This window comes from Phoca vitulina, unplaced genomic scaffold, assembly GCF_004348235.1.
Source record: "Phoca vitulina isolate PV1807 unplaced genomic scaffold, GSC_HSeal_1.0 scaffold30, whole genome shotgun sequence".
Classification (NCBI taxonomy): Eukaryota; Metazoa; Chordata; class Mammalia; order Carnivora; family Phocidae; genus Phoca; species Phoca vitulina.
Window position 1 is genome coordinate 19,916,252 of NW_022589733.1, and position 19,831 is coordinate 19,936,082.

The 19,831-nt window shown below is 45.0% G+C and overlaps 1 protein-coding gene across 1 annotated transcript; it reads right to left on the reverse strand.

Annotated features, from left to right (window-relative positions):
* Positions 1-841: 841 nt before the first annotated feature.
* On the reverse strand, positions 842-14,051 carry NQO1 (NAD(P)H quinone dehydrogenase 1). The gene is made up of 7 exons (XM_032424535.1): positions 13,532-14,051; positions 7,578-7,681; positions 6,398-6,562; positions 6,157-6,287; positions 3,445-3,558; positions 2,712-2,813; positions 842-1,782 (listed from the first exon to the last, which is right to left on the reverse strand). The coding sequence occupies exons 2-7, from the start codon at positions 7,579-7,581 to the stop codon at positions 1,477-1,479; spliced, it is 822 nt and encodes a 273-aa protein (XP_032280426.1). The 5' UTR covers positions 7,582-7,681; positions 13,532-14,051; the 3' UTR covers positions 842-1,476.
* Positions 14,052-19,831: the final 5,780 nt, after the last annotated feature.

The following is a 19,831-nucleotide window of genomic DNA, read 5'->3' on the forward strand; positions in this document are numbered from 1 at the left end:
TTTTGTTCATTGCTGTGGTCTCAGTGCCTAGCCGAGTACCTAGCCCACTGACTGGGTAAATCGGAATACATCGGGCAAATCACAATAAATACCGCTGCCCCTCAGCATTTGTTTACTGAATTCTACGTTTTTCTTGATTTCTATAACACTCTTATCTGGATCTCTAAATGTCCTGTAGATTCCCTGCGAGGATCTTAATAGGTTGTTCCTTTAACATTCAATATGAAGCAGCCCTGTTGGGAGAGCTCCCAAGTCTTAAAGGCATCTGGCCATTTGTTTTTAGATTTTATTTTTAAGGAATGCTCTCCACCCAACATGGGGCTGGAACTCACAACTCTGAGATCAAGAGTTGCATGCTCCACGAGCCAGCCAGGCGCCCGGGGCCATAATTTATTATTGCATGCTCTGATCCTGTCTTCCCTAACAGATTCCACTTTTACCTGTTCCGTTTCAGGCAACCTTGCTTTGCCTAATAGCTCGTTTCCTTACAAGGCACCACAAGAGGGCGGCCTTTCATCATATTCTACTTGAATTATGAGGACAGTGAGCCGCACTTCAATAATTGAAATTGGAAGTATGTCAGAATTGTTCAGAGTTAATGAAACTCTAGGATTACGATTTCATCCCCAAAATTGTGGGACCAAATCGCATCCAAAAGGAAAGTCATCAGTTCAGCTATGATAGAGAAGAAAACCTTCCAGGGTGTTATATAGCTCAGAAATAAAATACTATTTGTAGAAGGCTGTTGTTAAGTATTGGGAGTAACTATTTCTTGAATTCATTCATTGCAGCAGATGTGTACAGATGTGTTGGCTTATTTCTGCAGACATTAAATTAGAAGACTGAGATAAAGAAGAGACTTTTATTATCTTCACTTGAAGGTATCTGCAGGTATTGTATACAAACAACAAAAGTTGAAGAGTAACACATTAGGCATATTATTAGTCACTGTGCAGTAATTAAAGCCAGTATCATAAACAAGCACAGATTAGTAACTACCAAACAAGTCCCATGGGTCAGACAGATTCAGTCATTTCTTTCTCTGAGCAATTCCCTTCTGCTATAAGCCACAGAGAGGTAATTAAAAGAAAAATGTATTATTGAAGAGTTGGATGCTGTCTTGCCAGATTTAGCCCTAAAAATTTGTCCCTAACAAGAGGAATTAAATTGTGTAGAGGACCTTAAAGATTATTGTCTGGCATGTTTCTACTTCTTTCCCTGCTTTATATCCTAAGTGGCCTCTTGAGCCTAATCAGATTTTGCCATGATAGCAATCATAAGAATCAGTTATAGTTAATAAAACTATCCAAAAATATATGAATAGAGCCTATTCTGTCTCCTAGTCATTCCTTGTGGAAAAAGAAAAACACACATCTTAAAAAAAAACAAATCTTAAAGACTAAAGCAAGTCAAGGAAGTCTGAAAAAGAAATCTCGATTTGGCTACATTTTAGAAGGAAACCAAGTCTTGTGAGTCTCATTTTCTGGCTTTGATCTGGTTGTCAGTTGGGATGGACTTGCCCAAATGATGGCCCACAGAAAGGCCAAATTTCTTGTTTTCCCACTCATTCTGCACTTCCTTTTTCATTAAGAATCCTGCCTGGAAGCTTAAGTCAAAGAGGCTACTCGGAGCAAAATACAGTGGAGTCTCATCCCAGATATTCTCCAGGCGTTTCTTCCATCCTTCCAAGATCTGAATTCGGGCCTCCATAGGAGTGTGCCCAATGCTATATGTCAGTTGAGGTTCCAAGACTTGGAAGCCACAGAAATGCAGAGTGCCACTCTGGGGATACACAAAAGCACAGAGATGAGTCACAGAACAAACCCTACACAGCTTGTACCATATACAAACAGCCAAAGTTAATCTAGGTTTTCCAAAAAGACACTCTGATATGGGGGCCTGAGGCCTCCCCCCGGAGAATCAATTCATAGCTATTTTCTCTCACCTGCTCTCTATTCCTAGCTGTTACCTATTTTAGCCTATTCAGCTGAGCTCTTTTTTAAATGAATAAAACCTTGAAACCCTGCCAGCCTTGGGATCCTCTGCCAAAAATGCCGGAAGCTCTATTACATAAGGGAATTTCAGCCTCTTGGCAGCTGACTCTTGCCAAGGCATGCGGATGTGCCTTTCTCTGCCTCTCCGTTTAACCAGATGAGTCTCAAGAAATGATTCTTATAATTTATTCTCCAGTATTAGTTGTCCGCTCTTAAAGGTGGCCACCTCATTTGCTCTTCTCTCCAACCCTCTACCTTAGAAGGGATTATCTTGATAGTCCAGTGGCCAGCTCCCAAATAGCCTCCCTCAGACACTTCACTCTCGTTAGCTGGACGAAATCATTTCTTACGATTTTCTAATCGTTTGTGAGGCCGTAGCAGCAACTTGGAGAAGGAACTCCAGGAAGCTTGGAGAGAGGTATCGGTCATCTGAAGAGGACCGGGGCACATGGCTATACAAATCTAGGGGTTACCTGCGCTAGCCCTTGGTTAGGAGGCGGCCAGGTTTGCACGTGGGCATACTCGGGTTATCCTTGCAGTGCAGGCGCCGGGGAAGACAAGCCCTAAAAGGGAGCTCCCTGGAGTTCGGAATTATTACGTGGCTCTCATCCTCACACCCCAGGTCTGCTTTCAGCTGCGATCTTGAGGATCTGGACCCCACAGAAAGCTCGTTTGATCAACCGCCCCCTCCCCGAAGAGTCATTGAAAACAAGTAACCTGAATTGGCCAGAGAACGATATTCATGTCTCCGTGGATACCCTGCAGGGAATACATGGAGCCACTGCCACCAGTGGTGACGGAAAGCACGGTCTTCTTCTTCTGTAAAAGGCAAGTCGTCGTCACCCTCCACCTCTCCGCGGGGATGGGAAGTTAACGAAACAGCCCCCGGGAAAGGCACACGCAGGCGCGCCCACCTGCCGCTGACGTCACTTCCGGCTCGGGCTCCCCCAGCCGCTCAGTGGGACTCCGGAAGTCGCACCCAGGGCGACTGCGCACCGCGGGTGGCAAACCAGGGAACTACAAAACCGGTGCGCGACCGCTGCTGCCCAAGCGGGGCTCTGTCGCTTCTACCTGTCACCCCACAGGGCTACGCGCGTATCCAGGAGGCCTCAAAATGTTTCTTGTGGAGGAGGTGGGTCTCTAAAAAACTAAGGTAGACTTTCTTTTTTTTTTATTTTTATTATGGAAAATGTCAAACATACATAGAGAAAATAGTATAATATAGACGCTTCCACGCTCAGTATTCGCTTTAGCTCCTACCCTTGCCCCTTAGGTTCCTGGGCTATTTTAAAGCAAGTCCTAAAGTCATATCTAAATATCTACTAAAAACTTTATTATCCATCTCTCCCAGGAGCCTGACCTGAGTATCTAATTGTGTTCAAAACTCTGCCTCAGGACAGAATCTACCCAGAATCTAGCTGATAGAGAAAAAGCGGAACCATCCACCTACCTGGAAAGGTCCCTTGTCATACATGGCAGCATACGAATAAGCAAACTCCCCTATGAGCACTCGCTCGAACCAGCCTTTCAGGATGGCAGGGACTCCAAACCACTGCAGCGGGAACTGTGGGACAGAGGGACAGAGAGGTCAGATCAGGAGCACCGCCAGCCCAGAGGGTGGCTCAGGTGCTTAGCAGCTGCCTGGGACCTCACAGAAGGGCAGACCTTTCTTGGGGCCCTTGTCATTTCTCCTGGAGGAGTTAGCACATTAAAATTATTGTCCTTGGTCAGTCAACTTGACACTCCTGTTTCTGCCTAAAGAAACTGCTACCGGTAGGTCTGAAGAGAGCCACATGCAATTAAGATTTGTTTCTGCGAGGGGTGCCTGGGTGGCTCAGTTGGTTAAGCATCCAACCCTTGATTTCAGCTCAGGTCATGATCCCAGGGTCATGAGATCAAACCCTGCATCGGGCTCCACCCTCAGCAGGGCATCAGCTTGAGATTCTCTCCCTCTCCGCCTGCCCCTCCCCCCAACTCTCTCTCTCAGATAAACAAATCTTTAAAAACAATAAAAGGTTTGTTTCTTTGAAATCACATTTAGCGGCAAAGTGTAAACAGCAAGGATTGCAGTTTGTTTCAATGTGTGATGCCTAAATCAATATTTTCTGAAGAGCTCACTTCAGTAGGAGTGGTATCAACAAATGAAACAGGGACCTTGTGTTCACGGATGTAAAATCCTATCATTTAGAATAAACAGCGCATGAGGATGAACTCATGCGGGCAAACAAATGACCCTTGTGACTAAGGTTTATCAGGGAATTCCCATGAGAAAGTCTCGTGGGGTCTCTTGTCCTGCTAAAAGCAGAACAGGGACTATACCAGTATTTCTTCTTCTCCCTGACTTAGGATTTAAAGACAATGACAAATGGAATACGCCCACATGAGAAAAATTAGGACAGAGAAGGAATTTGGAGGACTTGATATCTTTCTCCGATATTTGAATGGTTATTGACGTATAGGAGAGGGGAAAAGGGGCAGGGTTTTCGAACAGAAGTAACACGAGCTTGAAAACAAGGTTGTCTTCTCACCCTGATTCTGCCATTGACGTGATGCAAGACCTCTGCCCCATAAGCCCCTTACTTTCCCTAAGTCTCATGTGCCTTAGCTGTGGAAAGAGGGGCTTGAGTAATCTCTAGAGGCTTCTTATCTTTATGACCCTGCAACTGTGAGGGGCCAGACCGCAGCTTTTAAGAGAAATGTGTAGGTTGTTTAGACAAGTAGATTTGGTCCCTGTGAGTGTCCTGCAGTCAGAGCTGAAAATAGGATTGCTCGGCTTGCAGGATATTAAGAGTTAATTCTTCCTCTGATTGTTCTTGGAGAAGTGAGGGAAGTAAGCAGGGGGCTAGCCCACATGGCACCTCGGTATGAATCAAAATGCTCCTCCTCAGGACACGTAATTTGTATGTTGAAAGACTATCATGGGGCGCCTGGGTGGCTCAGTCGTTAAGCGTCTGCCTTCGGCTCAGGTCATGGTCCCAGGGTCCTGGGATCGAGCCCCACATTGGGATCCCTGCTCAGCGGGAAGCCTGCTTCTCCCTCTCCCACTCCCCCTGTTTGTGTTCCCTCTCTCGCTGTGTCTCTATCAAAATAAATAAATTCTTTAAAAAAAAAAAAAGAAAAAGAAAGACTATCATACATAGTGCACTGATTCTTCTATAGTAAGACTTTTCCTGTCATCCTTTGGTAACATGTTATAGTAAGTCTACAAATCTGCAGTGTATACATTGCCCTTTGATGTTGCTATTTCACAGTGCACAACCTGCACAGCTGTACTGATAGTAAATTAAACTTAGGCATCGGATAGAAGCTAAATTAAAAGACCACTAGGGTCTGTTCCAATTCTAAAATATGAGATTCAGACTTGAAAGCTGCTCCTGCCGCTGCCTTGGCTGCACGAGGATAAACCGCAGCAGAAAACGCGCTCCAAGAAGGCGTCCTATGGGGCGCTGGCTAATGGCTTGTGGCTTTGATCTGCAGCAGCAGGCCTGAGGGTCGAATAAAAAACCTAAAAGTTTAGATTCTTTGCAGCTGATTGAATAATTGCAAAAACCACAGCTGGCGTCACCCTCCTTGTGCAGTTTCCAGGGTCCTAGACATCCCACGTTCAGTATCAAAAAGCTGGTGAGAACCAGGAGAAGCAAAGTCACTGAGTCCAGTCTGGCATTTTCGGGAAAGAGGCCTGACCAGAAGCATATGCACGTCCAGGACTGCCTGCCTAGCGGGGACACAGCTTCCAGGAGAAGAAAGGCCCCGCTCTGCGGCTGGAACACATTAAGCAGGGCCGCGGGCCCTTCAGCTGGGTGGTTCTAACTGCAGAGGTCAGGCTCCCACGCTTCACTCCACAGACCAGTCGGGGTGCTGAGGCAGAGAAGGGGGGCTAACGGCAAGCTATGAGAGATCCCACAAGGAATCACTCACGGAAGAAAAGCGCCAGGCTCACGTGTCGTCTTTGTAGTCCCCTATTTTCAAAGAGTAGTACGGCCAGGGGCACCGGGTCTATAAATCTGAGTAAGGGCGCACCTTTGAAGTCATCGCCCTTCTTTACAGAGAATGCGCTCGAGTGGGTAACTGACTTTTCTAAGATCACATAGCTGATTAGGGGACCGGGCTCGGGCAGTGAGAACTCAAGGGTCCTGACACCCCTTCTGATGTCCGACCGCACCTGAAAAATCACAAGGTCTGCAGCTTCTAGCTTCTTTTGTTCAGCCACAATATCCGGGCTCAGACGGCCTTCTTTATAAGCTAGCATAGACTCCACGGAATACTGGAAGGTCCCAGGGTCCTTCAGTGGGCCTGCCGAGAGGAAAAGGACAGGTTGAAGCCGGAGGGGCCAAGGATGGGCCAGAGAACCCACCGGTGAGACGTGCCACAGAGACCTCATTAAGGAGGGGAGCTGCTCCTACCTGTGATGTCCTTTCTGGAGATGACAGGATTGAAGTTCATGGCGTAGAGGTCCGACACGGTGACCTCCCATCCTTTCCCCTTCAAGGCCTCTACCGCTGCCTCCTTCATGGCATAGTTGAAGGATGTCTTCTCTGGGTGGGCCAGGACGATCAGTACTCTTCTAGCTACTCAGGCACACACAAGGCAGACGGAGAAAAGCAGTTACCACTCAGCAAAGCTTCAGCTCCAGGGCGGCCAAGCCAGGATCCACAATGCAAGAGTCGACTTCAGGGGCGCCTGGCTGGCTCAGCTGGAAAAGCATGCGACTCTCGATTTCGGGGTTGTGAGTTCAAGCCTCATGGTGGGCATAGAGATTACTAAATAAATAAATAAACTTAAAAAAAAAAAGGGAGAGTCGACTTTGTTAGGCATTGGGGGATGCGCTCCCCCCACTGAGGCCAGAAACATATTTTCTCCTTAAAAGTACCCACGAATAAAGGAGGCATCCTAACTAATTTTGTTGGCATATTTAATTGGCCATCTGCATGAAAATGGAATTATCCCCTTAGACAACTAATACAAGGTGTTAGGAGTCAGGACAGTGGTTCCCCTTGTCAAGGGGTACTGACTGGAAGGGCAGAGAAGGGGCTTTGGGGGTACTGGCAATGTTCTGTTTCTTGATCTGGGTGCTGATCACACAGTCTGTGACAAGTCACTTTGAATTTGTGCACTTTTCGGTGCGTCTATTGTGTTCTATATGTATTTTGAGTGTTTTGGTTTTTTTTTTTTCACTATCCCACAAACACACCACCTAGAGCAATAAATTCCTGGCAGAGTAAAGATCTAAAGGGAGAATTTGTATAACCTCAAGACAGAGAATACTTTTTAAGAAAGACTAGAGATTCAGAAACCATGAAGGAAAAGCTTGCCAGATAAAGCCACATAAAAATTAAAAAATTTGTGTGTACCAGAAGGCACCATAAACAAAGTCAAAAGACAATCAACAAGAAGATGATATCTGCAACTCTTACCACAAAGGGTTAAAATCCCAAAGAACACCTACAAACAGAAAAAGACCATGCAATAGAAAAACAACTCAAGGTCATGAGCACACTAGTCACAGAGGAAGAAATGCCCCACCCGGCACATTAGGGAAGTGCCCTCAGGAAAAGCACATTTAAATGAAATATTATTATTTACCCATCAGATTAGCAAAGCAGCTCCGTTGGTGGAGGGTGACTCTTGATCTTGGTGTTGCGATTTCAGGCCCCACACTGGGTGTAGAGATTACTTATAAATAAAATCTTAAAAAAAAAAAAAAAAAGATTGGCAAAACAATTTAAGACAAGCAACACTGAGGGCTATGAAGATTGCAGGAAGACTGGCACCTTGCCAGTGGGACTATGAACTGCCTCCATCTTTAGGGAAAGTAAACAGGCTGAATCTCTTTAAATTTTAAAGACACATAAATCTTAGGGGTGCCTGAGTGGCTCAGTTGGTTAAGCACCTGACTCTCGATCTCAGCTCAAGTCACGATCTCAGGGTTGCCTGAGATCGAGCCCTGTGTCGGGCATCGAGTCTGCTTAGGATTCTCTCTCTCCCTCTCCACCCTCCCTCCCTGATCATTCTCTCTCTCAAGAAACAAAAACAAAAACAAAATCCCACACATAAATCTTTGATCTAGCTCTCCAACTTTGGGGAATCTGTTCTATAGACTAAAAGCATGGGGACATAAGGATACATGAACAAGGATCATCCTTGCATCCTGTATTACTCTTTTCACTGGCAAAAATGGGATACAACCTGACTATTTATGGGGAGTATCTAAATAAATTATGGTACATACATACATACTACAGACTAGTATGTTGTTAACAAGAAAGAGTTAACTATATATAGTCACCCAGAAAAAAGATATCCGTGATATATTGTTAGCTGACAAAATGAAGTAAATGTGAACCCATTTTTATAAAAGACAGAGAGGGGTGTCTGGCTGGCTCAGTTGGAGCGTGCAGCTCTAGATCTTGGAGTCGTGAGTTCGAGCCCCACACTGGGTATAGACATTACTTTAAAAAAAAAAAAAAGACAAAGAAACTACATATATGTGTACATAGATTTGCAGTATATAGGTATGAGGGAAAAATAGTTTTCTTAGCTAAGTAAGAGATGGCAAGGAGGCAGAGACTGAGGGGAAGGATTTACTTTTTTTCCTTGGACCTTTTTTGGACCTGTATTAAAAAAGTTGTTAGAACAAGCATGTTATACTCTTACAAGAACAGCATTTATTTTTTTTTTAAGTTCTATTTTTTTTAAAGATTTTATTAAGAGAGAGAGAGCGTGAGCATGAAGGGGGCGCAGAGGGAGCGGGAGAAGCAGACTCCCCGCTGAAGAGAGAGCCCGATATGGGACTCGATTCCAGGACCCCAGGATCATGACCCGAGCCAAAGGCTGATGCCCAACCATCTGAGCCACCCAGGCACCCCAAAGTTCTATTTATTTTAAAGCAATCTCTATACCCAACGTGGGGCTCGAACTCACGACCCTGAGACCCAGAATCCCGTGCTCCTCCGACTGAGCCAGCCAGGTGCCCTTTTTCTTCTTTATTTTAACTGAAGTATATTTGACACACAATGTTACTTTAGTTTCAGGTGAACACCACAGTGATTCCACACATCTGTACATTAGGTCACGCTCACCCCAAGTGTAGCTACCACCTGCCATACCACACAACACCATTACAACACTGTTGATCATGTTCCCTGTGTTGTACGTTTTACCCCCGTGACTTATTCCTTCCATAACTGGAAGCCCATATCTCCCACTCCCCTTCAACCACTTTGCCCCTTTGCCCATACCACTCCCCTCTGGCAAACTCGCTTTGTTTTTTTGTATTTATGGGTCTATGTCTTTTTGTTTGTTCACTGTTTGGGTTTTTAGATTCTACATTACAAGTGAAATACTATTTGCCTTTCTCTGCCAGAACAGCATTAACAGGTGCTTACTCTGTGCTAGGCACTGCTCGGAGTACTTTGCATTCTTTTGCAGTTGTCATGGCAACACTGAGATGGATACAGTGAGTATCCCCATATTATGGATGAGAACACTGAGGCACAGAAAAGTTAAGCAAGTTTGGGTGCCTGGGTGGCTCAGTTGGTTAAGCGACTGCCTTCGGCTCAGGTCATGATCCTGGAGTCCCAGGATCGAGTCCCGCATTGGGCTCCCTGCTCAGCAGGGAGTCTGCTTCTCCCTCTGACCCTCCCCCCTCTCGTGCTCTCTCTCCCATTCTCTCTCTCAAATGAATAAATAAAATCTTTAAAAAAAATTTTTTTTAAATAAAAAAAAAGTTAAGCAAGTTACCCAAGTTTACATAGTAAGTGGTGAAACTGGAATAATTTTAAAATATATAGACATAGGGGCGCCTGGTTGGCTCAGTCAGAGGAGTGTGGGGCTTGTGATCTCATAGTTGTGAGTTCAAGTCCCACACTGGGTGAAGAGAGTACTAAAAAAAAAAAAATAGGGCGCCTGGGTGGCTCAGTTGGTTAAGCGACTGCCTTCGGCTCAGGTCATGATCCTGGAGTCCCGGGATCGAGTCCCACGTTTGGCTCCCTGCTCAGCAGGGAGTCTGCTTCTCCCTGTGACCCTCCCCCCTCTCATGCTTTCTCTCTCTCATTCTCTCTCTTTCAAATAAATAAATAAAATCTTTAAAAATAAAAAAAAATAAAATAAATAAAATATACATATATATGTATATATATATAGAGAGAGAGAGAGATTGAGAGAGAGAGATAAATCCACACAGCCATATGCAGGCAGCAGGGGGGGAGGGACCAGAGAATGGCAGAGAGTGGCGTATCCCACCACCACTGCTCCTAGTAACTGGCATCACTACGTCGTTTCTTACTACTCCTAACAGTTGTGTCCACGGGTGGAGCTCCAGTGGGAGCAGCTGCTTCGGGTTAAATTCAGCCAGGTGTCGGCTTCCCGCCCCAGCCTGCCCGAGAGGAGCGTTGCCAAACGTGCACGTGGCGCTTCAGGCTCTGTAAACTCAGAGGCGGTGGAATCTAAGTTTGATAAGGGATTTAAATGCTATGAAAGTGATTTATCTGCTTTGGACAGCCAGGGAAAAGGGAAAGGAGCTCCTGAAGCTGCCTCAACAAATTCCTACCCCCGTTTTTCTTTTTATCAACTCCAGGACTTCCCACTCTCAGGAGAAATGTGAGTATATTAAGTTCTGAGGAGCATTTTCTCTGTGACTTACCTTTGCATTAGTTATCTCAGTGTTTACTGAATATTGCTTTGTCAGTTTTTATTCTCTTGGCTTCCTACCTATATATAGATATAAAGGTTTTTTGTTTTTTTTTTTTACTTATCAGTGTTAACAAGCATTTCCTAAGTAGTAAAATATAAAGGCACTTCACCTAAAATGAGAAAATCAGGATATCTGTCCCTTGCTTTCAAGGAGCTCATCAGCTCCTAGCTAGAGGATGCATGATGCCCTCAAACGTAAGCCATGTGACACAAACAGGAAGGACGTATTTGCAAGAAATGTAACTAACAAAGTTCAGTATCTGGAATATATTGATTCCTGGAAACAAGGCAGTAGGAAAATGGTCAAGGGTTGTGCACACACAACAGAACATTCATTTGTAGTCAACAGAGCAGGCTTGCTGCTTTGCCCGAGGGAAAGGGTAAAGGGGAGATTCACTACCCAGCACACCACCAAGTCACTCGTCGCCAGGTCCTTCTTCACGGACAAACCCGCAGTCTTTGGACTTGAAGGGTTCAGTGGCCCTTCCTGACACTTAACTAGCTACACGGCAAGTTTGATTTTCTCAGGATTTACCCTGAGAAAGGCAGTAAGACACGCACACAAAAAACTAACAGCGTTAGCCTGACAGGGGAGGCAGGGGACAAAATTCCTGAGGAAAACCGTCCACTTCAGGGCTGGCCGATGAGGAACAGCTTCAGGAGGCGCTGCCACTGAAGAAGAGGTTTGAAAGAGCAATGGGGTTATCATCAGTCCTTCTAATTTAACATTCATTTCTGCTTGCCAGGCACATCACTGACCTCACAGAAGCCACTGTATGTCCCACAGCCGAGCCTGCCCTTGATAATGCAGCTCTCTTCAGATTTCAGTCCACCCCTACGTGAAATATGCTCCCTGTTCATCCGCCCTTCTCTGTGTCCTGAAATCTGGTGTATCCACCCCCAGCCAACTTCTTCTCTCCCTGTGCACTGCTCACGTTCTCACTAACCCATCCTCTGAGCCTCTCCACTGGGCTTGAGTGAGCACCTCCTACCCACCAGGCACTGCTCTAGGCATTTGGGATACACCAGTGTGCAAAAACACACAATTTTTTTTTTTTCCATAGACATACATTCTGGTGACCAAAGCATCCCGACTGTTTTGGGGGACCTGACCTCTGTCCTCATCTAAGGCTCCAATGTTCCTATGATTCTCTGCCTTCAAACTCAGGCCAATCTGAAACCAAGTTTTCACGAACATTCCAGACTGCACAGTACTCTGTCAAGCAGCAGTTTCATTCAAAACCAACATAGAACTTAATGACACGGGGACGTCTGGGTGGCTCAGTTGGTTAAGCGTCTGCCTTTGGCTCAGGTCATGATCCCGGAGTCTTGGGATCGAGCCCCACGTCTGGGCTCCTTGCTCAGCGGGGAGTCTGCTTCTCCCTCTACCGCTCCCCCTACTTGTGCTCACTGTCTCTGTCAAAATAAATAATTAAAATCTTTAAAAAAATTTTTTAAAAAGAATTTAATGACAGAAAAAGATAAAGCTGGCAGAGAGAGAGAAAGGGGTCGTGGCACCTTGTTTTAATGTAAAGCACATCTAGATGTCTTTACCAGTAACAGATATATTACCCACGCGATCATTCTGGCAGGAAGAATAAGCAGTCAAGGAAAACCTATCACAAATAGAATAAGGGCAGGCCCTCCTATCAGTTTTGTGCATTCTGTTTCTACTAGTGCATTCACATTCTGCTAGTGAGAGGCACCTTGTAGTTGCAAACAAATGCTTTGGATGCACAGAATATTCTGTAAGATTGGAAAATCAAGAACTAGCTCTTGCCCTATACTAGAGGAGTGCCAGTGCCCTCAGGACAGCTAAGAATGAAGTAGAGAGAACCCGCCCCTAAGATGCAGGCGGGAAGCCTGGTCAGCTGCCCTGCGGTCTCTCCCAGATGCTTCTCCTCTAGGTTTCTAGAATCTCTGGGTGGGCTGCAGCCCGTTTCACAGAGATTCTAACTCTAGTTTGTCAACTGCAACAGCAGCTCATCCCTCCCTTAACTTTTGGCAAGATGAGATTGTCTGCATGTGTGTTTTCAGAAAACAGAACTAGGTTCAGAGGGAAGGAAATTGAAAGAAGGTAGAATTCTGTCCCAGCTGAGGAAATGGCTTTGTAAATGGTAGCACCGTCCCATCTGGGAATGAGGCTCTCTGCGGAAGAGCTCCCTGCACCGGCAGGCCTTGCAGCTGGGGTGTCTTAGAGGCCAAGCGTGCATCACATAAACTTGTGACCCGTAAGGTGCCCTGGGGTGGATGGTGGAGAGGGGAGGCTCTGTCACTCCAAGTGGAACAGGGATCGGGTTTGCCCGATCCAAGGGTCACAGTCAAAACTGTCTCCTGGCCGGCAGCCTGGGGCTGGTCTCTGTCAAACTAAAGGGAACAACTTCCCCAGCTCCAGTCATCACCGGATCTTTTAATTTCCCTCCAAAAGCAGATAATTCACCTTTTTAAACGAAATCACCTATCTTTATTGTAAATACTAGCAACTTATACCAAAATGCTTTAAATTCTATAAGGCCAAAGAAGTTGTGCCAGTGGGCCAGATCTGGCCTTGGACGACCGGTTTCCGACCTGTTTTGGAGGCAATTTTTTTGCTACCGAGGTCAAGTCTCTTTCAAACCCCCACCCCGGTTCGTGGGGTTGGGATAGAAACAGGAGCTCTCCTTCCCGCAGTGTCTGGTCAAGGGCTCCTCCCGGGATCCTAATGCCTTTGCTTTTTCTGTTTTGAGTCACGGAGAAAAACTGAGAGCTAAGCCCCCCGGGGCTCCCGCAGACAAACGAGGGCTGGGGGCGCCTCTGCTGGGGGGCTGAGGGGGTCCTGCTCTGCAGCGCGGCGGCGCGGCACTCACCAGCCAGGCCTCCGGCGGTGCGTTGATTGGCTGTGCTGCTGGGTGTCAGGGCGACCCTGGCCGAGGCAGAGTCCTCGCGGGGGTGGGGGACACGGCCGTCGGGCAGAGGCTGGGGTCCGGCGTGCAGCCTGCAGAGCGCCCGCCACTTTATAGCTCCCCGAGCCCGGCCCACTGGAGCGGGGGCCCGCCGGGGCGGAACCGGCCGCTGGGACCCTGGGGCGCAGGGCGGGGCGCGCCGGGGCTGCGGTTCTGGGAGGGAAGCGGAGTCTGGGAGCTGGAGTAGGGACCCCCGACGTGGAAGAAGGGGGGCCCTGAGGACGCAGGGGGCGGGGGAGGCGGGCGCGGCTAAAGGGTCTGGGTGCGGGTGGGAGGCATGCCCATCCGGACTCTGTCCAGAACCACCTGGGGCCAGCAGGGGGAAATTTCCGGGGGAGCCCCGGCGCACCCTGGCGCCTCTCCCAGCCTCGGGACAGCGCCTTCGCACGGAATGGGGCAGACCCGGAGGAGGATGTGCAGGGTTGTGGTCCTTAAGCCTCCGATTCGCTGAGTCACTGTGACTCGGAGGGAGCCGGCCTGTTCCAGGGAAAGGGAATTCGTTTCTTCCTCGGCAAGGTTCAGATTCGGCCCTCGGGGGTCCCGTGGGATGCATTTCCCTTGGTGCCGGGAATCGAATTGGTTTTGTCCCCCAGGAGCTAGTCCAGCCCTGGGGCAACTGAACAGAGCAAAGGGAAAAGTTCTAAATCTCTACCAAGTGAAAGTTGAAGTCTTCATCCTACAGGCTTTATTGTGCTTGTTTTAGTGTGCTTTGCAGATTCTGCATTTTTTTTTTTTTTTTGACTGTAAATTGAACGTTTGTGGCAACCTCACATTGAACAAATCTGGCACCCTTTTTCCAACAGCATTTGCTCATTTTCTGTCTGTGTCACATTTTGGTAATTCTTGGAAAATTCAAACCTTTTCATTATATTTGGTGTGGTGATCTGTGATCAGGGAGGATAACTCACTGAAAGCTCAGATGATAAGCATTTTTTAACAATGAAGTATTTTTTTTTTTTTTAAGATTTTATTTATTTATTTGACAGAGAGAGAGCACAAGTAGGCAGAGTGGTAGACAGAGGGAGAAGGAGAAGCAGGCTCCCTGCTGAGCAGGGAGCCTGATGCGGGGCTCGATCCCAGCACCTTGGGATCATGACCTGAGCTGAAGGCAGACACTTAACGACTGAGCCACCCAGGCGCCCCATCAATGAAGTATTTTTAAATTAAGGTATGTACATTGTTAGACATAATGCTATTGCACACTTAATAGACTATGGGGTAAACATAATTTTTTTTTAAGATTTCATTTATTTATTTGAAAGAGAGCAAGAGAGAGCACGCAAGTGGGCTAAAGGACAGAGGGAGAAGCAGACTCCCCGCTGAGCAAGGAGCCCAGTGTGGGGATTGATCCCGGGACTCCGGGATCATTGCCTGAGCCAAAGGCAGCTGCTTAACCGACTGAGCCACCCATAAAATTTTTATATGCACGGGGAAACCAAAAAATTCATGTGACTTGCTTTGTTGCGGTTCCCTGCAACCAAACCTACAATATCTCAGAGGTACGCCTTTGCTCTCAAAGGGGAAGGCAAAAGAAATAGAACTTGAAAGTTAAGAAAAATTAGAAATGAAAACTAAGAAAATTCAGAGGGAAGGGAGATGGGAGGTGCACCTTTGCAAAATCTAAGGATGTGCTAAAAAACGCAGTAATCAAGGTAAATAAGTATTTTTTAAGTCTGGTTTTTTTTTTTTTTAAGATTTTATTTTTTAAGTAATTTGTATACCCAACATGGGGTATGAACTCATGACCCCAAGATGGAGAGTTGAGCATGTGCCACCGACTGGGGCAGTCAGGCACCCTGATAAATAACTCTTTAATGCGATGTTTTTTTGAAAATCAATTTGCAGAAAAGAAAGTCATGATAGACAAAATATAAAAATTGTAAATAAAGATTAGTAACAGCGCCAAGCCAAGCCGTGTTGAGCCTAGAGAAAAATGAGGTTTCACTTAACACTGATTCATTCTTTATTTTGGTAAAAAATAAAATTCAACTGAGTACATTTGGAGGGTCTCACTGGTTTTATTCAATGATTCATGAATCAGGCAGTATCCAGTCTAGAGGGTAGAATGGGGGTCTGAGGAGCTGTACAAAATGAAAGACTTCTATAGGCAGAAAGGAGTGGGAACAAGGAAGTTACACTTTGCGAAAAGGGGATAGTTTTTTTTTTTTTTTTTTTTTTTTTGAGGTTACTTTCTTTTAGGGGATGGTGGGGGTCTGTCAGGTCGATTACCTAACTAGTGCTGATCAGGCCATTCCGGACTGATTTCAGATTCCAGTTCAGGGTGAGCTGATTCTGTTCGGTGACATGCGGCTAAGCGTTAGTGATGTTCTAATCTTAGGGAGATCATTTGCTTGGTGGTGGATGGCCAAAAATATGCATTTAAAGATTTGAGAGAATACAGCACACTGAGGAGACTATGGTTATTAAAAGCAAGATAATGCCCAATGTCTGGAGTGCACTTATGAGTCATGGTCCCCAAGACCCAAGCCAATCAGAATCAAATAGATCAAAGTAAGACCCAATTGAAGGAGTCACTTTTTAAAGCCAGCTGGCTTACTCAGTGATCTTACGCAGCTGCCGAGTCTCAACTTGGCCAGAAGTGTGAGCCCAAGTGCAGCAAGTGGTGGTGGCCACTGAGCAAAAACCTCTTGCTCAGCTAAAAGATCATCAAGGGCTCTCCTCTTATCAGGAACAACATTGGCCAGAGATTAGGGATATTTATTGGGCAGGTAATGCTTTAGCCGCAGATTCTGCAGTATCTTCAAGAGTTAAGGAGAAATTCCGAGCATAGCCTCCGTGGCACTTACCCTTAACCAGGACAGTACGGATCCACCACGGGAAATGAATTTTGAATTGTGAATAACTCTTGGTAATTCCCATTTGAATCTGTGACTAGGGACTGGAAAGGTGGCAGTCAGTAAAACTGAAGGGTCTCTAGACTACACAGGTGGTTTATTCTGGTTACCCTTGCCTTGTGTCCCTTTCTTTGAACAGAGACACAGTTTCCCCTGGTTTGGGGTTGTTAAGCAGAGTCCGGGAAAGAGACCCCCAGGATGGAAAGTGGCTGAGTTTGTTTCATAGAAACTGAGGCATTGGGAATCAGGGAGAAGTTTGGGGCAGGCAAATGATCTACCAGATCACCAGCATGGTGGCAAATCTAACAGTTACTTGGAGGTTGCATTACCACCCCCACCCCCCACCTTGCAGTGGCCTAAGCTAGGAGAACAATGGCATTATGTTTCCAGGTCAGGGAAAGGCAAAAGATGAACAAAAGAATCCTCAAGACCTTCGTGGTGTAAGAATGAGGAAAAGGATGGTCAAGAGGGAAGGAGGAACAGAAACCATGTCGGAGCAATGTTCATTACTTCTCTTTCTCCTCAATTTGATTTTTCTTTTTTTCTTTTTCTTTTTGAGGTCTCTGACCTTTGCCTAGGGCCAGATAGCTGTCAGATGTATGCCCCACGTTTGACACTTTGCAATTGGGCGGCAGGGTCAGTGGTCAAGAGTACTTGGTAGGGTCCTTTCTGTGAATCTTCATTTTGCAAAAGCATCAGAGTGAAAACAGGAACTGTTTGTAAATGACAAAAGACTTTAAAATGTCCATGGTTAAAGATCTGATGAGAGTTCATTATAATAGAATTGACAAGGACATGGGGTTATTCCTGTGATACCCGATATTTTAAGATCATAACTGGAATTATGACTGATAACATTGTTCTAGGACATAACAGATTTCTGGGAATTTCCTACAATCTCTATAATCTCTATATAAATAAGCATCTGTACAAATGCCACCTAAGAAGAATTAGCCTCACTTCTAACTTGATAATGCTTGCCATGTAATTTAACATACCAAAGAAACCTAATTGTTTTAACATCTTCCTAGGTGAGAGATAAGTCCTTTAGATTTTCCAGGAAACTACTGATAAACCTCAAAGTTATTTTGAGGTCAAAATACCCCATTTAGAATTTGATTTGGAGAAAATGTCAAACAGTTTGAATATTGGATTAAATAGGATACAGATCAGGGACGTCTGGGTGGCTCAGTCAGTTAAGTTTCCGACTCTTGACTTCAGCTCAGGTCGTGATCTCAGGGTCCTGGGATTGAGCCTCGTGTCAGGCTCTGCGATGAGCTTGGAGCCTGCTTGAGATTCTTTCTCTCCCTCTCCCCTTGCTTGCACTTGCTCTCTATCAAATAAATGAATGAATGAATGATCATTATGAAATAAGACAGAATTATCTACTTAACCAAAGTGACAATAGATGTTAAAGGCAAGTACAGAAGTTTAGTTGTGAAAGAAACTTAGCTCTGAGAAGACTAGGTTTTCTTAAGTAATCAAAGACCTGATAAAAACAGTGTAAAATATTTTGGTAAGACCCAAAATCTTTGCTGTCCAGGCAAATTACCTAACAGGTAGGGAAACTTTTATAATCACTTAAAAAAGCATACCAGAAATTTAAGAAAACCTGTCCTTTTCAGAGAGAGAAAACCAAATCTAATTTTGTACCAGTGTATTTCTCATATTAAAACTCATTAAAGGGGGCACCTGGGTGACTCAGTAGGTTAAGCATCTGCCTTCAGCTCAGGTCATGATCCCAGGGTCCTGGGATTGAGCCCCACATCGGGCTCCCTACTCACCAGGGAGCCTGCTTCTCCCTTTCCCTCTGTCTGCTTCTCCCCCTGCTTGTACTCTCTGTCAAATGAATAAATAAAATTTTTATAAATAAACTCATTAAAGGGGTCCCTGGGTGGCTCAGTCAGTTAAGCGTCTGCCTTCAGCTCAGGTTACGATCCCAGGGTCCTGGGATGGAGCCCCACGTTGGGCTCCCTGCTCCGTGGGGTCTGCTTCTCCCTTTGCCCCTCCCCCTGCTCATGTGTTCTCTCTCAAATAAATAAATAAATAAATAAATAAATAAATCTCATTTAAAAACAAAACACCCTTAAATCCCTTCCAATCTTAGCTAGCTAGACCAAACATAGACTTCCTTTCCCGTGCCTTTTTCACAAATCTTCTACAATGTTTTCTATATCCATTCAGATTTTATCCTATGTTTTATTCCCTCTTTTTCTCATTCTGGAACAACCAGTCATTTTATTTCCTTACCTAGTTTTCATACACAGTTGTTTCCTTTCACCCTTACTACTACTACTTTTTTTTCTTTTTTAAGTAAGCTCTGCACCCAACATGGGGCTTGAACTCATGACCCGGAGATCAAGAGTCACCTGCTTTGGCAACTGAGCCAGCCTGTGCCCCAAGTTGTTTTTGTTTTTTTTTTTCATTGAGATACAATTGACATCTAACATTGTATCAGTTTATGGTATACAATGTGTTGGTTTGATACATTTTTGTTTGGCGATATGATTGCTACAGTATTAGCTAATACCTTTCTCAAGTCACATATTTATCTTTTCCTTTTTGTGTTGTGAACAGTTAAGATTTAGTATCTTAGTAACTTTGAAGTTTGCAATACAGTATTGTTGACTTTAGTCACCATGTTGTCCTTAGATTTCCAGAACTTATTTATCTTCTACTTATAAGTTTGTACCCTTAAATAACATCTCCCCAACTCCCCACCCCCAACCCCTGCTAACCACCGTTCTACTCTGGTTTTTGCAAGTTCATTTTTTTTTAGATTCCACACAGAAGTGATATCATATAGTATTTGTCCTTCTCTCTCGGATTTACTTTCCCTAGCATAATGCCTTCAGTGTCCATCCAACTTGTCAAAAATGGAAGGATCTCCTTTCTCATGTCTGAATAACACTCAGTTGTGTATGTATATCTTCTTTATCCATTCATCTGTTGACAGACACATTGTTTCCATACCTTGGCTATTGTGAATAATGCTGCAATGAACGTGGGTGTGCAGAGATCTCTTTGAGATACTGATTTCAGTTCCTTCAGATATATACCTGGAAGTGGGATTGCTGGATCATATGGTGGTTCAATTTTTAATTCTTTGAGGAATCACCATACTGTTTGCCATAATAGCTTTAGTAAAAGTTTCTAATTATATAAATAAATTAGAATCCTTTATTCCTAAGGAAAACTAAAAAGGAAGCAACTATGGACTGTTGGTTATACTAGCATTCTGTGGATTGCTAGATTTATGAACACATTTTACTATTTCTAGAAGTATATTCTTCCTTACAGAAAACTTTTCAATGTGGCACAAAATGTATCTATTAATAGACCTAAATAT

What these genes read in the sequence shown, in the direction of transcription:
- NQO1 (XM_032424535.1), bottom strand. An exon ending in ATGACAAGGGACCTTTCCAG is followed by an intron (nt 2,814 to 3,444) that starts GTAGGTGGATGG and finishes TGCCTTTTACAG; the next exon opens with AAGAAGAAGACCGTGCTTTC. An exon ending in TCGTTCTCTGGCCAATTCAG is followed by an intron (nt 1,783 to 2,711) that starts GTTACTTGTTTT and finishes GTGTATCCCCAG; the next exon opens with AGTGGCACTCTGCATTTCTG.